Source organism: Crocodylus siamensis, chromosome 1 (genome assembly GCF_052110815.1).
Source record: "Crocodylus siamensis isolate JL-2025a chromosome 1, ASM5211081v1, whole genome shotgun sequence".
Classification (NCBI taxonomy): Eukaryota; Metazoa; Chordata; order Crocodylia; family Crocodylidae; genus Crocodylus; species Crocodylus siamensis.
This window is the reverse complement of record NC_143395.1, coordinates 321259390-321281901: the sequence shown is the minus strand read 5'-3', so window position 1 is coordinate 321281901 and position 22512 is coordinate 321259390. Positions and strand designations below refer to the sequence as shown.

The 22512-nt window shown below is 46.6% G+C and overlaps 1 protein-coding gene across 2 annotated transcripts in view; it reads left to right on the top strand.

Moving 5' to 3' along the window:
* Nucleotides 1–22512, top strand: part of CLDN10 (claudin 10) — a 104304-nt gene that overhangs the window by 66134 nt on the left and 15658 nt on the right. The window contains exon 1 of one of the 2 annotated variants that reach the window (XM_090023476.1): nucleotides 21334–21600. The exons of the other annotated variant lie outside the window; for it this stretch is intronic. Within the exon in view, the coding sequence (XP_089879602.1) occupies nucleotides 21381–21600 (220 nt within the window). The 5' untranslated portion in view covers nucleotides 21334–21380. Of the gene's footprint in view, nucleotides 1–21333; nucleotides 21601–22512 lie in introns of those variants that run through there. 2 annotated transcript variants of the gene reach the window in all.

The window sequence follows — 22512 nt, the reverse complement described above, 5'->3', positions numbered from 1 at the left end:
GAGATCTGTCCATTGTACTCCATGCAGATTGACCACTGCAAGTTTCCACAAATGCAGCAAACTTGACTACACAATTTTAGGGAGCAAGTGAGACTAGGGGGCATCTGAAACCCAAGACTTCCTAGTTAGGGGCTTGCATGTAGGATGCCACTTTTTTGGTGCAGGTTTTTTGACCCCAGAATCTCCCAGAGTCAACCCCCCCACACACACACACGCGCGCAGACTGCTGGCTTTCAGTAGAGAGAACAGCTCAATATGTTTGCCTATGTTTGCAACGTGGGTCATGTATTTTGTAGTCATGCTCAGTGTTAACTATATTTAATCAGCTTCATGGTTGGTTTCCATTACTGAGCACATGTTGCTTTTCGCAGGCGTTTAATGATAAAACATGTATTTACTGAGGTTTCCTTGCATGTAAATGTAAGATAAGGAGCTTTTTTCCCTATGTTGACTGGGGGGAAAAACATGTCTTATACCTAAGTAACTGTGATAATAAAGAATGTTTTAAATGAATTACCTCTAAAATAAAATTGTATTTAATTAACCAAACTCAATGCTAGAAAACCATTTTCAGGAGTCCCCGGGCATTCTTCTGCTGGGGTGTGATTCCAGTTACTACTTCAGCAGTTGAAAAGAATAAAAAGCAGCAATTAAGAGTTGTGTGTATACTGAAGTGATGCTCACTTTAAAATGTCAAAACCTGATAAAGACAAAGGGAAGAAGAAAGAGAAGGTGCCTTTCAGAACTCATATGCTCCCAAATCACATCTCTTTTTCTGAGTTTTTCTCTGGTTCTTGCTCCAAAGGGTTGCGTCCACATGAGCATGGATATTTGTTTCCCTGGGGACAAGAAGCAGCAACACACCTTGTGCCGCTGCTACTTATCCCTGGGAAATGCCTGTGGCACGCGCCCTTGGCTGCACAGCAGGTTACCCCAGGTGGGGGAGGGGAGGCTGGGCCTAGCACTAGGCTGACCCCAGGAACCTTACCTGGCTTCCTGGGGGCCCCCTGGGGCTGCAGCAGCAGTGATCCTGACTTTTGGAGTCTCGTTGGCAGCTGGCTCTGGCCACCCAGGCTCTGGTTTTGGGCAATACATGCTGCCCCATTCACACCACTCCACTTTTGTTTTTGCACAGTTTTTTTTTACTCCAGGATCTCCCAGAGTAAAAAAAAACCCCCACACTGCTACCTTGCAGCAGAGAGAGCAGCTGAATGTGCAGTATGTGGCACTGCAGACGTCACATTTGTCTAAACACACATATTCCTGTGGTCAAAATTAACTTGCTACTTCCTGCATCCTGTTACGTCAAGTCTGATTTTAAACCTACCTTCCTTATCAAAGAACTTTTGTTGGTGCTATCTTTACCGTTTTACCTACAAATCTACTCTATCAGTTGCTTATGTTTCTAACAAACACTCATCAAATTTAAATACATACTAGGATCAAGAAAGCATTTATTGCTGAAGGCCAAACGTACATTATCTTGCAAAGGAATCTTAGTTATTTATTTTTTAGAAGTCCATGTTGGACTCATATGACTAATGCTTTTGTTTTGCAGCATTTCCTTATTCTCTTTTGTTTCTATTTTACTTGCCCATGTTGATTTAAGCTTTAACTTTCATTTGTCACCCTGACCTTTTCTGATCCCGGCTGGACCACACTCAGATTAAGTCACACTACAGAAACTATTCTGCTTAAAGTTTTAGTTTTAATGCCTTGGATTTAATAGCATCCTATATCAAAGACTGTGACAGGCTCTGCCCCAAACAAGAAGTGGGGCAAAAGAAAGCCATCTGTAAGACCCCTGCCCACGAGCATGAAAAATGAGGACTTGGTGGTCAAGCTAGTGAAGGAGGGGACCATGGGGAAGAGAGTTTTTGGAAATGTGGAAGGTCAGTGGTGAAGAAGGAAGAAAAACTCCATCCCTTCAGGCTTTTGCTTCTTCTACTTCTCCCCTTTAGAATGAAACAGTGGAGCACATGATGAGAGGTAGAGCTTCATAGAATAGCATTCTTCTCTTTATCACCCCACTGCTTTGTCCCTGACCTTTTCCTCAGGCTGCTTCTTGTCCTCCCATTCTATCACAATCCAAACAACCAATTCACCCGCAAACTTGTGCACTGATCAGCTCCATGCTCCACCTTGTATTGAGCCCAGCTGACCCATCCATCTTCCCAACTCAAAACCATCCTAAGTCCATCCCAGCCACCAGTTATTCAAAAATTCCTACCATTCATGTCCAAAGATTTGAGTATCACCTCCTGCTTTTTTCCTCAGATCCAAGGAAGAATGCCTTGTATTTGAAAGCTTGTTTAACTTTATCCCCAATAAAATATATCACTCCAAAAAATCCTTGCTTCTCTTCATACTCTGCTTTTTCACAGATCCACCTGCCTCAGAATCCTCTCCCACCCAACAGCTTTAGGCTTGGAACCATTGTCCCACCCTTATTCCCACTACTGTCCAAGTTCATAATCAGTCTTCTTCCAACTAGAAATCTTCCACTGCTTGGCTTTGAAGCTTCCTATATGCCATGCTCCCAATTACATACAAATTCACAGGACCAGTATATCCCCTTGGTGTTCTGCAAAGGCTGAGAGCTAGCCAAAGTCCCCCCAGGTGCTCCTATTGGCAGCAAGTGGTACCACCAGGGCAGTACATTATTACCTTTATAGAATTATGATGTTGCTGATGAGCCTTAGCTCCTAATGGTGAATTGTTGACTACATGGGACCATGATAACCACTTCAGAGCCTGGGCCAGTATTTGAAACCCATTGAAAAACTATTATATATATAGGTTTCATTATCATTTTTACAATGCCTGAACTTAGATTTATTTTTCACTTCCATAATTATTTGAAAATTTTGATCTGGGCTTAGTAAATATGGTCATTTAGAACCCATCCAGAAGCTGAAAGAAATCATAGGCAGTACAGTAATTTGTTTAGTTTGTCTTTTAGATGTAGTTTTGTTGGCTCATCAATTTAGATTTGATTTAGTTCAAGTTTGTTTATCAGCCTTTTCCTGTTTTTCAAAGAATGCAAAACAATAGGTTATAAATCAATGCAGTTTTTGACTAGCTTGAACCAGTTTTTAGTAATTGCTCTTACAAAGTCATACAGATCTCGCAATTATGCACTAATGGTGCTGTGTTTCCTTTAGAAAAATAATAGATGGATTAGATGTCTAATGAAGAGTGTCTACAAAGTACTCTGTTTAGTTGAATAGGTAATATCTGCATAGCCTGATATTCTTAGAAAGGCTTCTGGGGCCAGGAATCATAAAATTGTGATAGAGAACAAAATCAGGTAAAAAGCCTGACTCCTTGAACTTTGATGCCGTTTTAATTCTTCACTGATATTAACCATAATTATTTATTAAATAGATTAGCCTCAATTTCATTTCAAAGCTGCTACAGTTCCCACTGTCACAATGACAGCATCCACTAACACTAAGTCATCTGAAGAGGGAGAGCAGCATCACTAACTGCTTATATCCTTACTTTGTTGCTTGTGGGGGGAAATCTGAATCTTTATGACAGGCAACGGCATAGGAATGCAGCCAGGCCCCCAGGGCACAGAGGCAGTGGTGATGTCTGGTTGACACTGCAGCCATGATAATGATTACATGGCCTGGATTGTGATAGTGTCTGCCAGCAGCAGGCATTTTTTGTCGCTACCCCCTCAGTCAGCACCCAGGGAAGTTGCCCCATATGCTCCACCCTAGTTATACAACTGATGACGAGTGTCAAACATAATGCCTGGGGAGCCACAGGATCTGAACCACCAGGCTACCAGCAGAACACAGGAAGTTAGGGGGTGTGGCTTTCCACAGACTCCAGGGCATTTGGGCCTTACTGGACATGGTGATTGGCAGCAGGTTGACACAGCCTCCCTGGCCCTCCAGCTGCCATTCATGACCACAGTGGTGGCCCCAGCACCTCGGCTGCCAGCCCTGCTGCTGCCACTGCTGCCATATGCCCTGTACTGAGCCTGCAGCTACAGCTAGAGGTTTCACTGCTGTGTGCTCTGTCTCAGAGCCAGAGCTGCTACTCCAGCATGAAATGCATGCCAGCTTCAGCAGCTCCAGCTCTGGCAAGCAGCATGTGGCACCAGCTGCACCACCACCACTGCACACATCAGGCGGGAGCTGGAGATGCCAACCTGTGCCCTGGGCTGGATCCAGCTTGCAAAGAGCCCCTCAGCCCAGATCCAGCCTAGGGCAGTATCTGAGTTTGATATTGCTGCTTTATGTGATGGCATCAAGAGTGGAGCAGACAGCTTAGGAATGGGCAGGGGACATGTTGATTCTGCCACTTTCCCAAGCAGCCTATACCCATAGCACTCCCATGTAAGCCTAGACAGACAGACCATAAAACTCCTGTTCCCTGGTGTGAGTCTCCATTGGGCACACGAGGTTATATGGGTGAATCTGATATCTTTTATTAGACCAGCTTAACTAGTTGGAAAAAAATGTTAAGCAAGCTTTCGGGTTCAAAAACCTTTTGTCAGGCTGAGGAAATTTCTGCAGTTGGTGTGTACTCTTCCTGGATGGAATGAAAAGTAAAGAAGCCAGAGGCTGGGTTGGTATGTATACAAGATAGTTAGTCAGTGAAGATGTAAATTGAGGAGTCAGTGAGTGAGAAACAGGCTGGGTCAGAGGGAGAGAAGGGGGTTGAATAGTGGAGAGGTACCTGGGGAGTCGGATGTCAGGCACCATGACTTACCCTTTCCACTAGGCCTGTGTGAAGCAGCAAGTATTTGATTGGATTCAGATTCAGCTGATTCAGAGGGACAGCAATTCGATTCGGTGATTCAAATGACTGTCCTGCTTTGATTTGGATTTGGAGATTTGGCACCGATTCAAAGATTTGGCCATAGACTATAAAGGGGAATCACTAAAATGCCTATAAATTTGTCATTTTTTTGCAGATGAAGATGAAAACAGAAGGAATGGTAGTCCCTTCTGAGGGCATGAGGCCTACAAAGTTTCAAGGAGATGGGTTTAGGGGTTACTGTGAAAGTGCACCGCAAACTGTTGAAAGCAAAACTCGTATCACTTGAGTGTGTTAAGGCAAAGCAGGATCAAAACAGCAGGGATGGTAGCCCCTCATGCAGGTATGAGGCCCACCTGGTTTCACGCAGAGTGGTGCAGGGGTTTCCATGAAAGTGCACCTCAAGTTTCTGAAAACAAATTTAAAAAGCAAGTAGGTGCGGAGTGAGGAGGCTGGCACTCACTCTGTCTACACGTGGAGCTTGGGGAACCCCAGCAGCAGGAGATTCACCTTCAGGAAGACCAGCTGCTCCACCAACTAGGATCTAAGGAGGTGCGGGGGGTGTTACAACATCCCCAGCAATGCTGAACATCCTCTTACTTGGAACACTGGTTGGTGGACAGCTGCTTCACCAGTGCCTGCACCTATAATGAAAGCAGCATGCCCCAGCCAGGGACACTGATCCCCTGGAACTTCTCCATTTCATTCTCAAGCTCCTTCACTACAGGATGACCTGGCTAAAGAGGGTATTGCCAGTGCTGAGGCTCTCAGTTGCCACGAGGAATAGCTTGAGGACCACCAAGATCTGAGGGGTAGGATCCCACTCTGTTTTGTTAAGGGGGCCACTGATCCCAATATCCCCGACCAAGGTCATCTCATGAGTGGCCTTCTGTTGCTTGACCAGCCTTTCAAGCATCAGGTATGTGGAGTTCCACCAAGTCTCCACATCCTGCATAATTTTATGCAGCAGGATGCTCAGCTCTGCCTGTTTGTCCCTCAGCATCTTGCCCCCCTTGTTGCTCCACTAGAAGTACCCTTTCACCTTCCTGCATTTCAAAATCACCTGATGGTGAACTACCACACTCTGGGGGGTATGCTGAAGGAGATAAGTGCACAGGTGGTATTCTCTTCTGTTCTACCAGTGAGTGGACATGGTAGACAGCATGAGACATGCATCGCAGAGACCAACTTGTGGCTTTGGGAATGGTGTCTTGAGGCGGGCTTTGGCTTCCTTGACAACAACCTGCACATCACAACGAGAGACATGCTTGGGTGGGATGGACTCCACCTTTCCCCTAAAGGTAAGCATGTGTTCTCTTCTAGGTTGGTGCATCTCCTCCAGTGGGCTTTAAACTAGGCTCTTTGGGGGAAGGGGAAGATGAGGGAGGAGGAAGTCTAGGACTGCCAAACCAAGCAACACCCACAAATACAGCCTAGACCGACAAGTGAAACATATACACAGGTAAGCAACAGGGACCAGGGCAATGCTGTGATTAGGGGGCCAATGCACACATCCACAGGAGGCCTCAAATGCCTCTACACAAATGCTCGTAGTATGGGAAACAAGCAGGAGGAACTTACCCTCCTGCTAGCTGACACCAACCCAGACATAGTGGGGCTCACTGAAAAGTGGTTGGACTCAACGCATGACTGGGCGGTGAATGTCAAGGGCTATAGGCTTTACAGGAGGGACAGACCGGGGGGAAAGGCGTGGGTGTGGTGCTCTACATTAAGGAGGAATACACATCCTCATCAGGTAGCACAGAGTCATAGGAGGAGCACACGGAAGTGCTCTGGGTTAGAATACAAGGCAGTTGAGGGGAAAGAGACTTAACGGTGGGGGTCTACTACAGATCACCCAACCAAGGGGAAGAGCTAGACCAGGAATTCTTAAGTCAGCTCACGGAGGTAGTTAGGTCAAAGGACGTGGTCATCATGGGTGACCTAAACTTTCCATACATCTGCTGGGAAGAGCAGTCAGTCAGGTCTGACCACTCACATAGGTTCCTAGCCCAAAAGCAGGACCCCCATGTAACCCAGGAGGTGCACAGCCGCACCAAGGGAGATACCTTGTTGGACCTGGTGCTGGCCATGGGTGACGACCTGGTGAGGGGGCTGTGGGTGCTCGACCACCTGGGTGACAGTGATCATCACCTGCACCATCCAGCACAAGGTGGCAAGGGCCTGCAGCAAAGCAGCAACCGTAGATTTCAGGAGGGCGGACTTCAATGAGCTAAGGAGAATAGTCAGGGAAGCACTGAGGTCCCAGAAGGGAGAGGAGGGGAGCCAGGTGTCCAAGGAGAGCGGTCACTCCTTAAGGAGACGATCCTCCAAGCCCAAAGGGAGATAATCCCAACACGAATCAAAGGGAGCAGGAGGGCACATTGCCCTGGCCCCTGTTGCTTACCTCTGTATATGTTCTGCTCATCGGTCTAGGCTGGGCTGTACTTGTGAGTGCTGCTTGGTTTAGTGGTCCAATGCTTCCTCCTCCCTCATCTTCCCCTTCCCCCAAAGAGCCTAGTTTAAAGCCCACCAGAAGAGATCCGCCAACCTAGAAGAGAGCACGTGCTTACCTTTAGGGGAAAGGTGGAGCCCAACCCACCCAAGCATGTCTCTCATCATGATGTGCAGGTCGTTTTCAAGGAAGCCAAAGCACACCTCAAGACACAATTCCCAAAGCCATCAGTTGGTCTCTGCGATGCACGTCTCATGCCGTCTTCCACGTTTGCTCACTGGTAGAACAGAAGAGAATACCACCTGTGCACCTATCTCCTTCAGCACGCCCCCCAGAGCGTGGTAGTCTGCCATCAGGTGATCAGGGCTTCTCCTGGCCGCATCATAAGTACCCACATGGATTAGGACCATGGGGTGGTAATCGGTGGGCTGGATCACAGCCTGGATCATCCCCATCACGTCATGAATCTTTTGCTCCGGGTGGGCAGTAGACCTTGCATGTTGAGGGGTCCTGGTGACAGATGGGGCCCTCTGTACCTCTCAGGATGGAGCAACCTATGACAATCACTCAATGCTTTCTCTTCCGGGACTGCTTAGCTCCTTCAGCCTGTTCGGAGCATGGAGGGTGTGGAGTTGCCTCCTGTCCGGTTGCCTCCTCTCCCTCCTTCTCCTCCAGTGTTGCCAGGGCCTCACACCTGTTCTCCAGCTGGACTGGAGGAACTCGTACTGCTGTGTTATGAGCAGCCCTGGTTCTGGAGGTGACTGTCTGCCACTCTGCAGTGGAGGGCACTTCCGGAGGTGCTTCTTCCTTGGGAGTGTGGCAGGGAAAGGAAATAGCTGTCAAATATCTTCTAGCTAAAAGGGAGGCATACACCCAATGGAAGGGAGGGGCCATCGCCAGGGAGGTTTATACTGCAGTTGCTTGGGGATGCAGGGGAGCAGTCAGGAAGGCCAAGGCAGAGATGGAAATGGGACTAGCTTCCCAGATCAAGGATAACAAGAAGTCCTTTTTTAAATACATAGGGGGCAAAAAGAAGGTACCAGGTAACGTGGGGCCCTGCAAGACACGCAAGGAAATTTGGTCGTCACACCAGATCACAAAGCTAACCTATTTAATGACTTCTTTCCCTCCATTTTCTTGAGCAGGGACCAGATCAGCCCCCCTACTGGGCCCCCCTCAGGCCCCAGGGGAGGCGCACCTAGGCCATGGGTCAGGGAGGATCTAATCAGGGAACTTCTGGAGGGACTGAATGTATTTAAATCAGCTGGTCTGGACGATCTCCACCCCTGAGTGCTGACAGAATTAGCTGAGGTCATTGCGGGACCCCTGGCACGGCTGTATGAGCACTCGTGGTGCTCTGGTGTGGTGCCAGAGGACTGGAAGAGGGCCAATGTGGTTCCCATCTTCAAAAAAGGGAGGAAGGAGGACCTGGGGAACTATAGGCCAGTTAGTCTTACCTCGATCCTGTGTAAGCTTTTTGAGAGAATTATTCTGGCACATGTCAACAAGGGGCCAGCAGGGGAGATTATGCTTAAGGGCAACCAACATGGGTTCATTAGAGGCAGGTCCTGTCAGACCAACCTGGTGGCCTTCTATGACCAGGTCACCAAATCCTTAGATGCAGGGGTAGCAGTGGACTTAGTCTTTCTGGACTTTCGGAAGGCCTTTGACACTGTTTCTCACCCAGTTCTCATTAAGAAACTGGGGGACTGTGGTGTCAACACCTACACAGTCAAATGGGTCGCTAACTGGCTGGAGAGCTGCACCCAGAGAGTGGTGGTGGCTGGGTCATTTTCGACCTGGAGGGATGTGGGCAGTGGGGCTCCACAGGGCTCAGTCCTTGGGCCCGCACTGTTCAACATCTTCATCAGTGACTTGGACAAGGGGGTAAAAAGCACCCTGTTCAAATTTGCTGATGACACTAAGATGTGGGGGGATGTGGGCACGTTAGAAGGAAGGAAAAGGCTACAATCAGACCTAGACAGGTTACAGGGGTGGGCGGACGAGAATAGGATGGGATTCAACACTGACAAGTGCAAGGTGATGCACCTGGGGAGGAACAATCAGCATCATACCTACAGGTTAGGGAACTCCCTTCTCGTCCGTACAGAGGCAGAAAAGGATCTTGGAGTCATCATTGATACCAAGATGAATATGGGTCGGCAGTGTGGGGAGGCAGTCAGGAAGGCCAACTGCACCTTGTCATGCATCCACAGATGCATCTCAAGCAGGTCCAGGGAGGTGATCCTCCCCCTCTATGCAGCACTGGTCAGGCTGCAGCTGGAGTACTGCATCCAGTTCTGAGTGCTGCACTTCAAGAGGGATGTGGACAGCATGGAGAGGGTCCAGAGGAGGGCCACTCACATGATCAGGGCACAGCAGGGCAGGCCCTACGAGGAGAGGCTACGGGACCTGAACCTGTTCAGCCTCCACAAGAGAAGGCTGAGGCAGGATCTAGTGGCCTGTTACAAACTAGTCAGAGGGGACCAGCAGGCACTGGGGGAGTCCCTGTTCCCCCAAGCACTACCAGGAGTGACTAGGAATAATGGTCACAAGCTGACAGAGGGTAGATTCAGACTAGACATCAGGAGGTGCTACTTCACTGTCAGGGCGGCTAGGATCTGGAACCAACTTCCAAGCGAAGTGATGCTGGCTCCTACCCTGGGGGTCGTTAAGACAAGGCTTGACAATCACCGTTTGACCCCAGTATTCTTTCCTGCCATGACAGGGGGTCAGACTTGATGATATGCTCAGGTCCCTTCTGACCCTACTAACTATGAAACTATGAAAATAAGCTTGCCAATAGTGACAGCGCAATTGGTATTATGCACTGCCTTGACCGTATTAGCCCCGTTGTTGGTGACCACGAACCCACAGGTGAGCTCGCCCTGCCCAGCAAGCCATCCCTGCATCATGCAGTTCATGCCCACCGTGTGGGACCCATCCATCACCTCCGCTTGAAGGAGAGCCCACTGATACCTTGACTGATCACACCAGTGCCCTGTGAGGGAGAGGTAGTCATGATCTCCACCCTGGCTGCTCCAGATGTCCAAGGTGAAGTGCAAGGCTACCTGCAGACCTGCCTTCCACAGCTCCTTCTTCCCTCTTTCCCCACTCTTCTCCCTCCCTCTTCTCAGTTTATGTTTCCTGCAAGCCTTCCAAATCTCCAAATTGATTCAGAAACTTCCGAATTGATTCAGACCTTTTAATGGGTCTCCTGATTTGATTCAGATTTGGAGATCTGGCAGCCAAATTGGGCCACATCTTCTCCAAATCAAATCAGCTACCAAAGCTTTGCACAGCCCTTCTTTCCACCTCTTTAAACTAATGGCTGAAATAAGGGTGGCCTTTAGATACACTTTCATGCTCACCTGATATATAAATAAATAAACCATTCTACACTTTTCCTGAGTCTATTTGTAGGGCAAAAATCCTTAGTGATCCATTGTCCCTTTTATGTTTTTAACATATCCCAAAATATTGCCAAAAAAAGGAGGAAAGGTCCAAAAGTACAAAATTCCTGTTAGAACTATTATAAATTAGCATAGGCTTACCTGAAAATACATACATACATACATACTCACACACACACACACACACACACATACATAGATATATATAGATATATATCTATATCTCTCTATATAGATATAGACATATATCTTAAATAACTGGAAATTTGGGATTATCTGTTACTACAAGGCCATCCAACTTGTGGCCTGCAGGCTCTATCTAGCCCAGAAGGGTTAACATGAAGCCCCTGGCATCTGGCCACCATTGTCCCCATTGCTCTTGTTGCTCTGGTAGCTAGGGTCTCTGGGACAGGGCAGCACAGCTGGAAGGGGCACATTGATCTTCCTGCTCATGCATCAGCAGCAGTGGGGGAGTTTGTACTGCTTACACAATGGCAACAGTAGGGATCCCATGTGGCATGTGGCCTCCACGGCATGCAGCCTGCACAGTGTGGGCCTCAGGGGCCCGTGACTTGTGCAGCATGCAGCCCCCAGATGCTCACAAGTGTGACAGCCTTGTGTTACTGCAGCTATGCCTACTGGTCTGCACATCCACATTTTACTTTTATAGCCATTAGTTCCCTGAAGTGTGCTTCCAGTTAAAATATAAACATAAAGGGGCAAATCAATCCTTTGTGCAACTTCTTTGAGTTTAATCAAGTAGCTGAATCAACCAGGGATGACTGGTCCAGTATCTTTCTCAGGACAACCTTTGGTTCAAAGCCTTCACTATTTGGTTCTGACCTTTCTCTAAAGAGCAGCTCTGTATTTAAAGTTCCATGTGTTAAAAGCTGTGACAGACTGCTGGTAAGTGTAAAATAAGCAGTAAGATGTATAATGTGTTGTTTGGAGATTGGATGGCTACCTTTCAAAAGAATTGTTCCCCTGTTATGCCCAATTTAAAAGGAATAACAATGATCAAACCATGTCTAAATTCAGTTTTTGATACAGAAACGTATCTTTGAATATATTGCCCTAGGTATGTGTCTGAAGAAGAACATCTGTGATGAAAGCAAGTGGTTACTTTATTCTGCTGCCCTGAATCAATAGCAATGAAAAGTTATCTGGTAGAAGTTCAGTTCTTTAAAATGGCACCATGAATTCTGAGTTATAGTTCTGCATTCCTGTAAGATAGACCTCTAATGGCATTCCCAGCTGTAGTTTTTGCTTTGCAAATCATTTCAATTTTTAGAGCTAATTTGGAGCTCTGGAAAGGCACCAGGTTATTAGCATCCCACAGCTGCACACAGTCTGAAGTGGCAGTTGAGGTTAGCTATGGCACACGAGACAATAAATCTAGGATTGACTCTGAAATTCAGCTAGGTACTGATCAGCAACTAAAGGTATGAGCAGGTATTCATTTGTAGTGCTATGAAGTGTCTTGGTACTTTGTAGCACTACAAAAATATTGCACTATGGTGGGGGTGGCAGGGTGAGGCATTCAGCCATTCCAGCCTCCTGGCTGGGGAGCTACTAAGCTTCAAAGGCGAATTCTCCAGGCATATTTACCAGTATGAATGTAATGTTTACGCATAGCTTAAATCATTCAACTTTCAGGGCACATTTTAAGGACAATCTCATGATTCTGAAGGCTGTTTCATACTGAGGGCAATTGCTGTTTTACAGAAGTGCACAATTCCATTCTATTCCATTGTATGAAGCAAAAGCATTATTACATTTTGTCCACTCATTCCACCTTGTTAGATAGGACACATTTTAGAACTCAACCAATAAATAAAATCTTTGCCTGAATAAATTTACCATATTTTCTCACATACATACAATACACAGCTTTCTCCCAAAATCAGGTCCCCCAAATTGGAGGAAGCTGTTCTCTTCACTGGAAAGAGAACTGCCATGCAATTGCCTAGATGGCTGCCAAGATGAGGGAAGTCTTTTGTTAACCCTTGCCCAGCTGTAGCTATTAGCTGTGCACTGGAGCTTGTGCATGAAGCAGCAATTGAGCTACTGGTAGTATGTTGATAAGGCTTGTGATATAGAAACAACACTTTATTTACAGGAACCATTGGTGCATGTGCATGTGCATCCCCTGAGCATTGCAGTGCACCCCTGCCAAAAGGCACCACAGGCAGTGACCGCTGCCCCCCACAACTTGCCCCCCACTGCCAACACCACTGGTACCATCTGCAGGAGGTCTGTGTTCGATGCCAGCCGCTGCCGCCACTGCCAGCAGTGTTCACAGGTGGTCGCCAACCACTGGTCAGCGCTCGCCACCCTCCCCCCACAAACTGCCAACAGTGCTGTGGCAGCTCCCCACTTGCCTCCACCATGCTCCTGCTGCCGACAGTGCTACCACTGCCCCCCAGCTTCCAGGGGCATGCGGCATTCATGACAGGAACTTATATTAAAAACCTACATACGGTAAAGAACTAACATTCTCCTTGCAAGGGTCCAGGGCCCAACTTTGTGTGACACAGAGTAACTCCTCCTGGAAATACAGTCTCCAGGAAGTATGGCATCCCAGGAGACAGTCTGAGTCTGGTAGCTGATGACACTTCGTGGGCACTCTGTATCACACACAGAAGAGTGATATCTAAAAGCTTGCCTATGTCTATGCCAACCATACAGATGATTAAATAAAACATATCTCCTACAAGAATTCTTGCCTATATGTCATACAGTTGGGTATAACTGAAAAAACCCTCTTATTTTTCTACATTCTGCCTTCCAAAAAAGCAAGCTGTTTGTTTGATTTGGGGGAGCGTTGTATGCAAGAAAATATGGTAATCTCTGCTAAATAGGTTCTGATCTGCTCATGTGTAGCAAGACCAAATTCTGTGCTCAGAAAACCTTCGAAAACTATACCTGTTTTGTTTGCCAAGTGGAATGTAAAGTGAGAGATATATTTTGCAGATTTCCTGTTCAGTGTGTTAAACAGGTTATCTATTTTTAAAAGCATTGTATTTAAATGTTCCAAGGAACAGCCTAGGCTTTTTAAAATATATCTATATATAGGGCAAAGCTGAAAACAAATCATTAATCTCAGTGTCAAAAACCAAGGTCTTTATTTTCAAAAAGACTGTAGGGAATTGATCTGAGGAAATTTCTTCAACGATATGTCATTTTTCACTGTTTTAAAAATCTTGTATGTTAGCATTTCCTTTGAAGTCAAATAATTCTCATGAACTATAAATTCCTGTCCTAACATTTTTTTTTAATTTGGATGATTACTTTAACATTTTTTTAGATTAACTTGATTGTTGATAGCTTAAAAAACAATTGCGATTTCCTAAGTCAAAGAAGAACTATGGATTAAGAAGTGTGCACCTACTGTGAAAGATCTTTTCCAAGTTGCATAGCAAAGATAAAATCAAGAAAGAATCCATTTTACTTGATTTTATTCAGAGATGAATGTCCTGCTTACATCTTTTTCATTTTATTCTGGAGATGGCCATTTCTAACTTCCGTTTGCAATATGTGATTTATCAGGAATACTCTATGACTCAAAGAAGTTAATTCTTCAATACTACTCAAATAATGATTTCTGTTTTCTGTGGCCAGGTGCTCTTTGCATCCTGAAAATCATGACGCTAAAGACCCAGGAAAGAATTTCAGGTGGCCCTACTACTGATGATAAAATGAAAAGAAATCTGAACCTAGTACACAGGCATGACGACCCTGTTCTATTTATTTTGGCTGAAGAACAAATAATGTTGTCATCCAAGATTTAATTTATGAGGCAATGATGACTGCTTGTGATTTTACCCCTACATATTCAAATAATATATTGTATTTCAGACTCGGCAACAAAAACGTTTCAGGACTCCTTTATGCAAAGTAATATATTTTTGTATATTATACAAGATTATCAAACTGTTTCAAGGTCATTTGCATCCTGTGTATAATAAGAATGATAATTCTAAAAACTATAATGTTAGGTCTCCTAAATGCCTATGAGACTTTTGACAAGAAACTAGTAGCAAGGTCTGCATTTTTAAAAAGGAAGGTACACATTTATTTACAAAATACACATAAATTACACGTGTTATAAATCCACAGAGGGGAAAACTATTGCTAAAGAACATAAATTAAATTCAGTAACTGAGGCACCATATTATATGGGTTTGAATGGTCCCCAGTAGCAGCTGTATCCAGGCAATATAACAGCAATATAATCACAAAGTGACAAAAGTCATGGAAGAATGCACGAAGGACCACATTTGAACTAAGAGTTCACATGCCTTACAAGGCACACATAAAAATATATGCTCTTCAGGGCTGCTATCAGAACACCTACTACTAGCTATGAATCAAAGAAGATTGCCCATATTATATTGTTACATAATCAGACGCTACTGACAGTCAATCTGCCATGCCAGCACAATTCTAGTCCATTTTTAGGTACTTTCTAAAATCTACTGCTGCTATCTCAGCCTTGCCCAAATTGATCCTCAGCCAGTCGGTCTTCTTTCAGGATCCAGGTTTCTGTGGACATTGAGTCATCCATTCCCTTGCAAAAAAGGGATCAGCTGTAGTAGGGATTTACAGCAGGTTGGGATCCACAACAATGTCACCTATAAAGTTTTATTAGCCTTTCTACAGCTCTTATACATAACCTGACCAAACAGGGTGGGAAACAAAGCAGAGACTGCATTTTCTGCCATAGAAGAGTACTTAAGATAGATAAATAGATTGCTTATAATCAGGGATCCTAGTTTTCTCTGATAAAAAAAATCCCTAATTTTCGGATCAAAAAAAAGTAACCCAAAATCCACACTTTCCCATAGTTGAAATGCATATATATATATATATAGTAGTGGTGTTTCCTTTTAAGCATGGAAAATGTGGATTTTGGGTTTATTTTTTTAATCTGAAAATTTGGTGGGGGGGGAACTTAACAGAGAAAACCAGGATCCCTGCTTATAATCATTCACATGAACAGGAGCAAAAATTACTTTGGTGTAGTTCTGCGTAGGACCACATTTCTGCACTCAGCACCTCAGAATCATTTATGTGAGCAATCAGCATAGACCTACTTCTCACTTACATGAAGGTCACTTTACAAAATTCTAGCAATCAACAAGGCAGTATACAACTTGTATTTACACTCACGTTAAGCCCTCTTTACTCTAGAAGAGACACATAATATTGCCCTAGTGCTCATGAGAATCAAGCCCACATTATCTTCATCATCTATAAACAAGAGGATATAACAGTACCTATAATTTCTGCCCTGCACCAGTTAAGGAAATCCAAATCCTGCCAATAATATCCACAGTTGCTTCATCCTTGTTTCTACAATGATTAACCCCCACCCAAACCAGGAGGGTTGATACCAGTCTGTAGTTGGTGAGATCATCTGGAACAAAAATTGATTTGTTGGGTGGAGGTTTCTCTAGTGCTCCTTGAAGCACATCTAACAAACCAAACCTTCACACAAAGGTCAGGTCTACAGAGACTCCAGGAAACTTTAAGTGCACCTAGACCGTCAGCTGAAAGCGTGTGAAAATGCCTCTGGTCTACGGCCAGCAGCCATCAACCCCTTCCAAGGTGGCAGCTTAGTAGTGACAGCTTCTGGCTGGCACCAAACTTTCTGCTACTGCTTCAAGTAAGCATAGAGAAGTCCAAAGAAGCACTGATAACTTCCACCAGACAAGGGGCTACTCTCTCACTACAGGCCTCACTTCAGTAGAAGAGACACGTTCCCAATGCACTAGGGCCCCAGATGTTTTCATATCTCTAGTGAACAAGAAGGCTGAAACTTACACAGACAATGACCCGTGCTTGCCCCCTTCACATGCCTTCATAGTTTCACAGTTTCATAGTAGTTTCATAGTAGCTAGAGTCGGAAGGGACCTAGGTAGATCATCTAGTCCGACCCCCTGCCTTGGCAGGAAAGAGCATGCCTTGTACCCATGGATCAAAAAAATTATCCAAACCAGTGCATTTTGATTGAGATGCCAAATTAATTTTAACAGCTACAAAGTAATCGGCTAATTCCATCTCATCTCATTCATTCTCCCTGCATAGGGGTGGAGGAAGGAAAATGTGATTCAATTTCCAAGTGAAGGTAATTGGCATAAAGCCAGCTATCCACTTCCCAAAACAGTTCAAGTGTACATGACATGAAAAAAGAATAACACAAAAGAAATGTGTCTTTCATTCTGGCCCTTTATTTAAGAATAAAGTTTCTTAAAATTCTTTATTTTGTAAAGGACACACAAACAATCCCAGCCAGGTCATGAGAGACTACAGGGCTCTGGGAGTGGGGTTTAGGGGGTTGGGGGCATAGACAGTCTTTTCCTTGCTCCTCCCAGTTGTGGGTCATGGGCTGAGGAGGGAGAGACAGGTTGAAGCAGTCAACCAAAGAGACTTCCATCCTTTATAAGTCTCTCTTTTGAGGCATAGGAGGTTTTCAAGTTCCCTGCTGAGCCAAGGGGGTTGCCTCATTATGGTGCTCCATGACCAGTGCCATCTCCCAAGCTCTGTCCTTGGACTAGTTCTCTTTAACATCTTTATCAACTATGTGGACATTGGTGTCAGAAGTGTACCGGCTAAGTTCGACGATGACACTAAACTTTGGGGCATAACGTCCACACCTGAGGAGAGGCTAGTGATCCAGGCTGACTTGGATAAACTCAGTAAGCGGGCGGATACAAACCTGATGACGTTCAGTACCAATAAATGTAAGATACTCCACCTCAGAAAAAAACCCCTGCAGCATACTTATAGGCTTGGTAGTGCTACGCTTGATAGAGACTTGGAGAACATGATTGACCACAAGATAAACATGAGCCACCAATGTGATGTCGCAGCTGGTAAAGCAAACAAAACCCTGGCTTGCATTCATAGATGCTTCTCAAGTAAATATCAAGATGTCATCCTCCTGCTTTACTCAGACTTGGTGAGGCCGCAGCTGGAGTAGCGCATCCAGTTCTGGGCTCCACAATTCAAGAAGGATGTTGAGAAGCTTGAGAAAGTCCAGAGGAGAGCCACATGCATGATCAGAGGGCAAGAGAATAGGACTTATGAAGAGAAGCTGAAAGCCATGGGACTCTTCAGCCTGAAAAAGTGTAGGCTCAGGGGAGACCTGGTGGCTGCTTATAAGTACATAAGGGGTGTGCGTCAGGATCTGGAAGAACGTCTGTTCACCAAAGCGCCCCAAGGAAAAACAAGAACTCCTCCAAGACCATTTTAGGCTGGACATAAGAAAAAAATTCTTTACTGTCCGAGCTCCAAGATCTGGAATAGACTCCCTCCAGAACTAGTGCAGGCACCTACTCTGGACTCACTCAGGAAACACTTGGATGCTTATCCTGCTGGGATCCTATGACCCCAGCTGACTTCCTGCCCCTGGGGCAGGGGGCTGGACTTGATGACCTTCGAGGGCCCTTCCAGCCCTAATGTCTATGAAATCTATGAAATTATGCATTTATTCTGATTTAACGTAAAGGGGTCTACACCATGTGACTGCACCTCAGCTGATCCATTTCACTGTTCTTTGTGTCTGCTCCTATCCTGCAGCAAGTGAAATCAATAACCCAGCCCTATCTCATTCAAGGGTAAATTGGTCTGATTTAACCTCTACTTACCATGGGCTTGGAGCAGCCTGGTAAAACAGTAAACATGGATTCAGCTGAATTGAAGTAAGTCTTCCACCCACTGCTTTTTAAAGTAGTACAGGTGCTTCATCTGTCTAGACGAGTGGTGTTCAATTCAACCTTTCAGTCCCATGGGCCAGATATGTGGTGTGCAGCTGGTCTGTGGGCTGGATTGGGCCCCTCTTCCTTGGATCAGGCCCTGTGCTGCCCCAGTCCTGCACACCTATGTTGGGTCCTACGCTACCTCCACCCAGCCCTGCAGGCAGCACACCACCTCCGCCAGCCCCACACAGCCAGAAATTTAGCAGCAGAGGAGCAATGGTTAACACTGCCATTCTTCCTTTCCATCAAATTTTCAAACCTGAGGGGAGACAAAGGACCAGATGACACAGATCTACAGGCCACATCCATCCTGCAGGCTGGGGGTCGAGTATCCCTAACCTAGACTCTCAGGTTGTGACTGATTCCTATGCTCTGGCCATCTTCCCTGACTTCTGGTCCACTGAGTCTTCTAGAATTCACAGTGCTCTGTCTTCAGTCTTTGCATTCGCAAGTCCCTGAGACTTCCAGAAGATTTTCGATGCACTAGAAGTGAGGGAAGAAGGTCAGAGCATCTGGGGGTGCCTGTACATGAGCACAGAGGCTGCTTCATGTAATCGAGTCTGCTGGAGCATGGTAATTACTGTGCTCCAGCAGCCTCCCATGTCTCGTGTATCAGCATCGCCACACTTCATAATGGCAATGGGGGGGACACTTGAACTAAAGCTCGTCAAATGAGTTTTAGTTCAAGTGCCCCGCCATCATTTCGAAGTGTGAGGACAAGGATACATGAGATGCTGCGGCACTTGAATTCGAGTGGCTCTCAGAGAAAATTTACTGCTGAGACAATTTCAGGAGACCCCCTCCAGGCATTGGGTCTGCTGGGGCAGTATGGTAGAGTAGTTAAGGTATCTCACTAGGCTCTAAAGGCATGCGCTGAACTTTGCTCCACCCCTCATTGACCCCGCTATAGCTGGGAACCTAGTAATTCAGAATGGGACATTAAGGGCAAGCAGACATGATGATACCTACATCCTTCCCTCATGTGCCACTGGCTGTAGAACTGGCCTGCCGTATCCAAAGCAGGCTTGGGCAGACCTCTTTTGGGCATGCTTGTTACTGACAATTTCCTCCCCGCACCTTCAAAAGAACTCTCCGAAAAGCAAGAAGTCCAAATGTAATCATAGAAAGTTTGTTCTGTTTTTTATTGTTTTAAATAGCACTTTAGCCCTATCCTTTTTCTAACTTGAGCTTCTCTTAAAAGACTTGAGAGACAACAATGTTCCAGTGCTGCTGCTATGTGTAACCCCTCTGAGGCCTTGCCTACACTGAAAAGTTGACTGGCACAGCTATTTCAGAATAATCTCTGCAAGGCACTGCTAGGTAGATTATCCCAGTTATTGCTTTTCATAGGAGAGATGTATATGTAAATCCTTGGAGGCTTTGAAGACCTGCTAGACAAAGTGACAAAGTGATGGTCCTGCTTTGAGCAGGGGGGAGAGGGATGACAACAGCCCGACGAATGGGATTACATGACCTCCTGAGGTCCCTTCCATCCCTCATTGTCTATTGATAAGGACTGTACAAAGCTTAAGAAGCCCCAAGGCTGGTGCAGACCATAAATAATGTGATCCTGTGAGATCTGGCTTATTCTGCTGGATCAGCAGAAGCTGTATAAATCCCAAACTTAAGGAGTAAACTGGAGCATGGGTCCACCCATTCACACTTAAGTAAGGGAACGGATCCCAAAGGATAGCTACATTGTACCACGGTTTGTAGGAGACAATTTGCACTGGTGCAGTAGTTCACAACCTTTTCAGAGCTGGGTAGCTCTCCGTCGACTCAAGGAACCTCTTGAAAAACCCCAGCTCTTTGATTTCATGTGGTATTATTTATGACCACAACAAGAGCATAACAAGAGCAATTCTTCTGTTACAAGAGAGCACAGAAAGCCACAGCAAGGCAGTGTGGTTTGGGCATGCTGAGTTCCTCTGGGCTTATCTAGTGAATCTGTAGCCAATGTTTGCACACCTTGCAGCACTAACGTGCGCGGGACCTTTAAAAGGCTCTCGTGGCACTGTCCCTGCTCGTGTACAGAAGCAGCACTCGTTCCCTCTTTAGATCATGTCATAGGTTTGGGCTGTTTTGGGGCCAAAATTGGACAGCTGCTCTCTCCCTCACACGTATACATGCATAAATTGAGGGTAATCATACACTCTCACCCTCCCCACACAAATCACACATGGTCTCTCACATACACATAATTACATACACACTCTCACACAGTCACGCACATTCTCTTACACAATAAAGTGCACACGCAGTCATGCACACTCACACAATCATGCATGTTCTCTCTCACACACAATCTAAAACACACACACTCTTACAGTCTGTCACTCACACTTTCTCAAGCACACTCAAAGTCTCACACTCACACACACTCACACTCACACACAAGCACACATACCCTATCTCCCACAGTCTCTCACATACTGTCAGTCTCTCACACATACTTTCACCCAGTCTGCCACACGTGCACACATACTCTCTCACAAGCACACAAATCTCACCCATACTTTCTGTCACACACAAACTCTCTCGCATACCCTCACACACACAGTGTCTCTCACACACACTAAAACACAGCCCCTCTCTTCCATACACATACTCTCTCACATGCAAACACACAGTCTCACACACACTCTCTCCCAGTTCCTCCCTCACACACTCACAAAAACTGTCTCCCCTACACACACACACACACTCTCACACACGCAGGCTCCTCTCTCTCCCACACACACTCCCACAAACACCCCGTGTCTCATGCAAACACCCAGCCCCTCGCTGTCTCTCACACGCCCCGCCGCCCCGGCTGCAGGCGCAGGGCAGGGCAGTGCCGGGCCGGGCCCGTTGGTGTCCTGGGGGGCCGGGGGCGGGGGCGGGGGGGGGCGGGGCAGGACGGGGCGGGCGCGCGGCTCCTCCCGGGCCGGGGCCGGGGCCGGTCCCTTGTCGCCCAGGCCGGGCGGCGGGGCTATGGCGAGCACAGCGGCGGAGATCGCGGCACTGGCGCTGGCGCTGGCGGGCTGGGTGCTGGTGTCCTCCACGCTGCCCACCGACTACTGGAAGGTCTCGTCCATCGACGGCAGCGTCATCACCACCGCCACCTTCTGGGCCAACCTGTGGAAGACCTGCGTGACCGACTCCACCGGCGTCTCCAACTGCAAGGACTTCCCCTCCATGCTGGCCCTGGACGGTCTGCACCGGCCCCTTCCCCTCCCTGACTGTGCTGCTCCGCGGGGCGGGGAGGGGGCTGGAAGGGGCACTGCGGGGCTCCTCGGGCATCCCCCCTCTTTTCCCGAGGTTGGGGGGGGGGGAGAGGGCAGAGGGGCTGCTGGACCTGTCTCCCCGACAGCTGATTTAGACTTAAGCATTCGGGTGTCAGACCTCGAACCAGGCTCCTTGCCTTGCGCTGGCCACAAAGCCTGAGCGCTGCGCATTAATCCCACTCCTATGCCCGCGTGAAAGCCTAGGTCAGACGCACAGCCTGTGCCTTGTGGGCAAACAAGAGGCAGGGGCGGGGGACCCCTCCGAGCCACATCCTAGGACTGTGGGCTTTCTCCCACCTCTGGCGACTTTTGGGAGGCTAAATCCAATGTCACCACTTGGGTCCAGCTTTGTGTAGATGCAGGGATGTGCCAGCTGACAGGTGGTCGCAGCGAGATGCCAGCGGCTCCATTCTGTCCCCTTATCCATTTCTGATCAAAAATAGCAGGGCATGAAACACGGCTTCTCATCCAAAACTTGCTTGCCAGGGTGGTTTTAGGTGCAGGTCAGAAACATTTTTTAAAATTGAACTGATTCTTTCCCACTCTTGCTTTCCTGGACACTCAGGCACTATGAGTGAGCTGGCTTTTCCTCTTGTGTTCCCAAGTTTTTCAATATTATGTAGTTAACTTGGAACTTCCTACCCTCAATTTATTTGAAAGATTAACAGGGATATATATTCCACACTCGGCAGTTCACAGGAGGTAACTCTGCACGCTACCTTCTCCAGCTGTCAGTAGCTAATTTCCTATGTGAATGCCAAGCAGTTCACTTGGAGCTGACATGAAAAGAACAGGACCTAATTTTTCTTGTCTCTTAATTGTTTCTAAACCATTGAGAC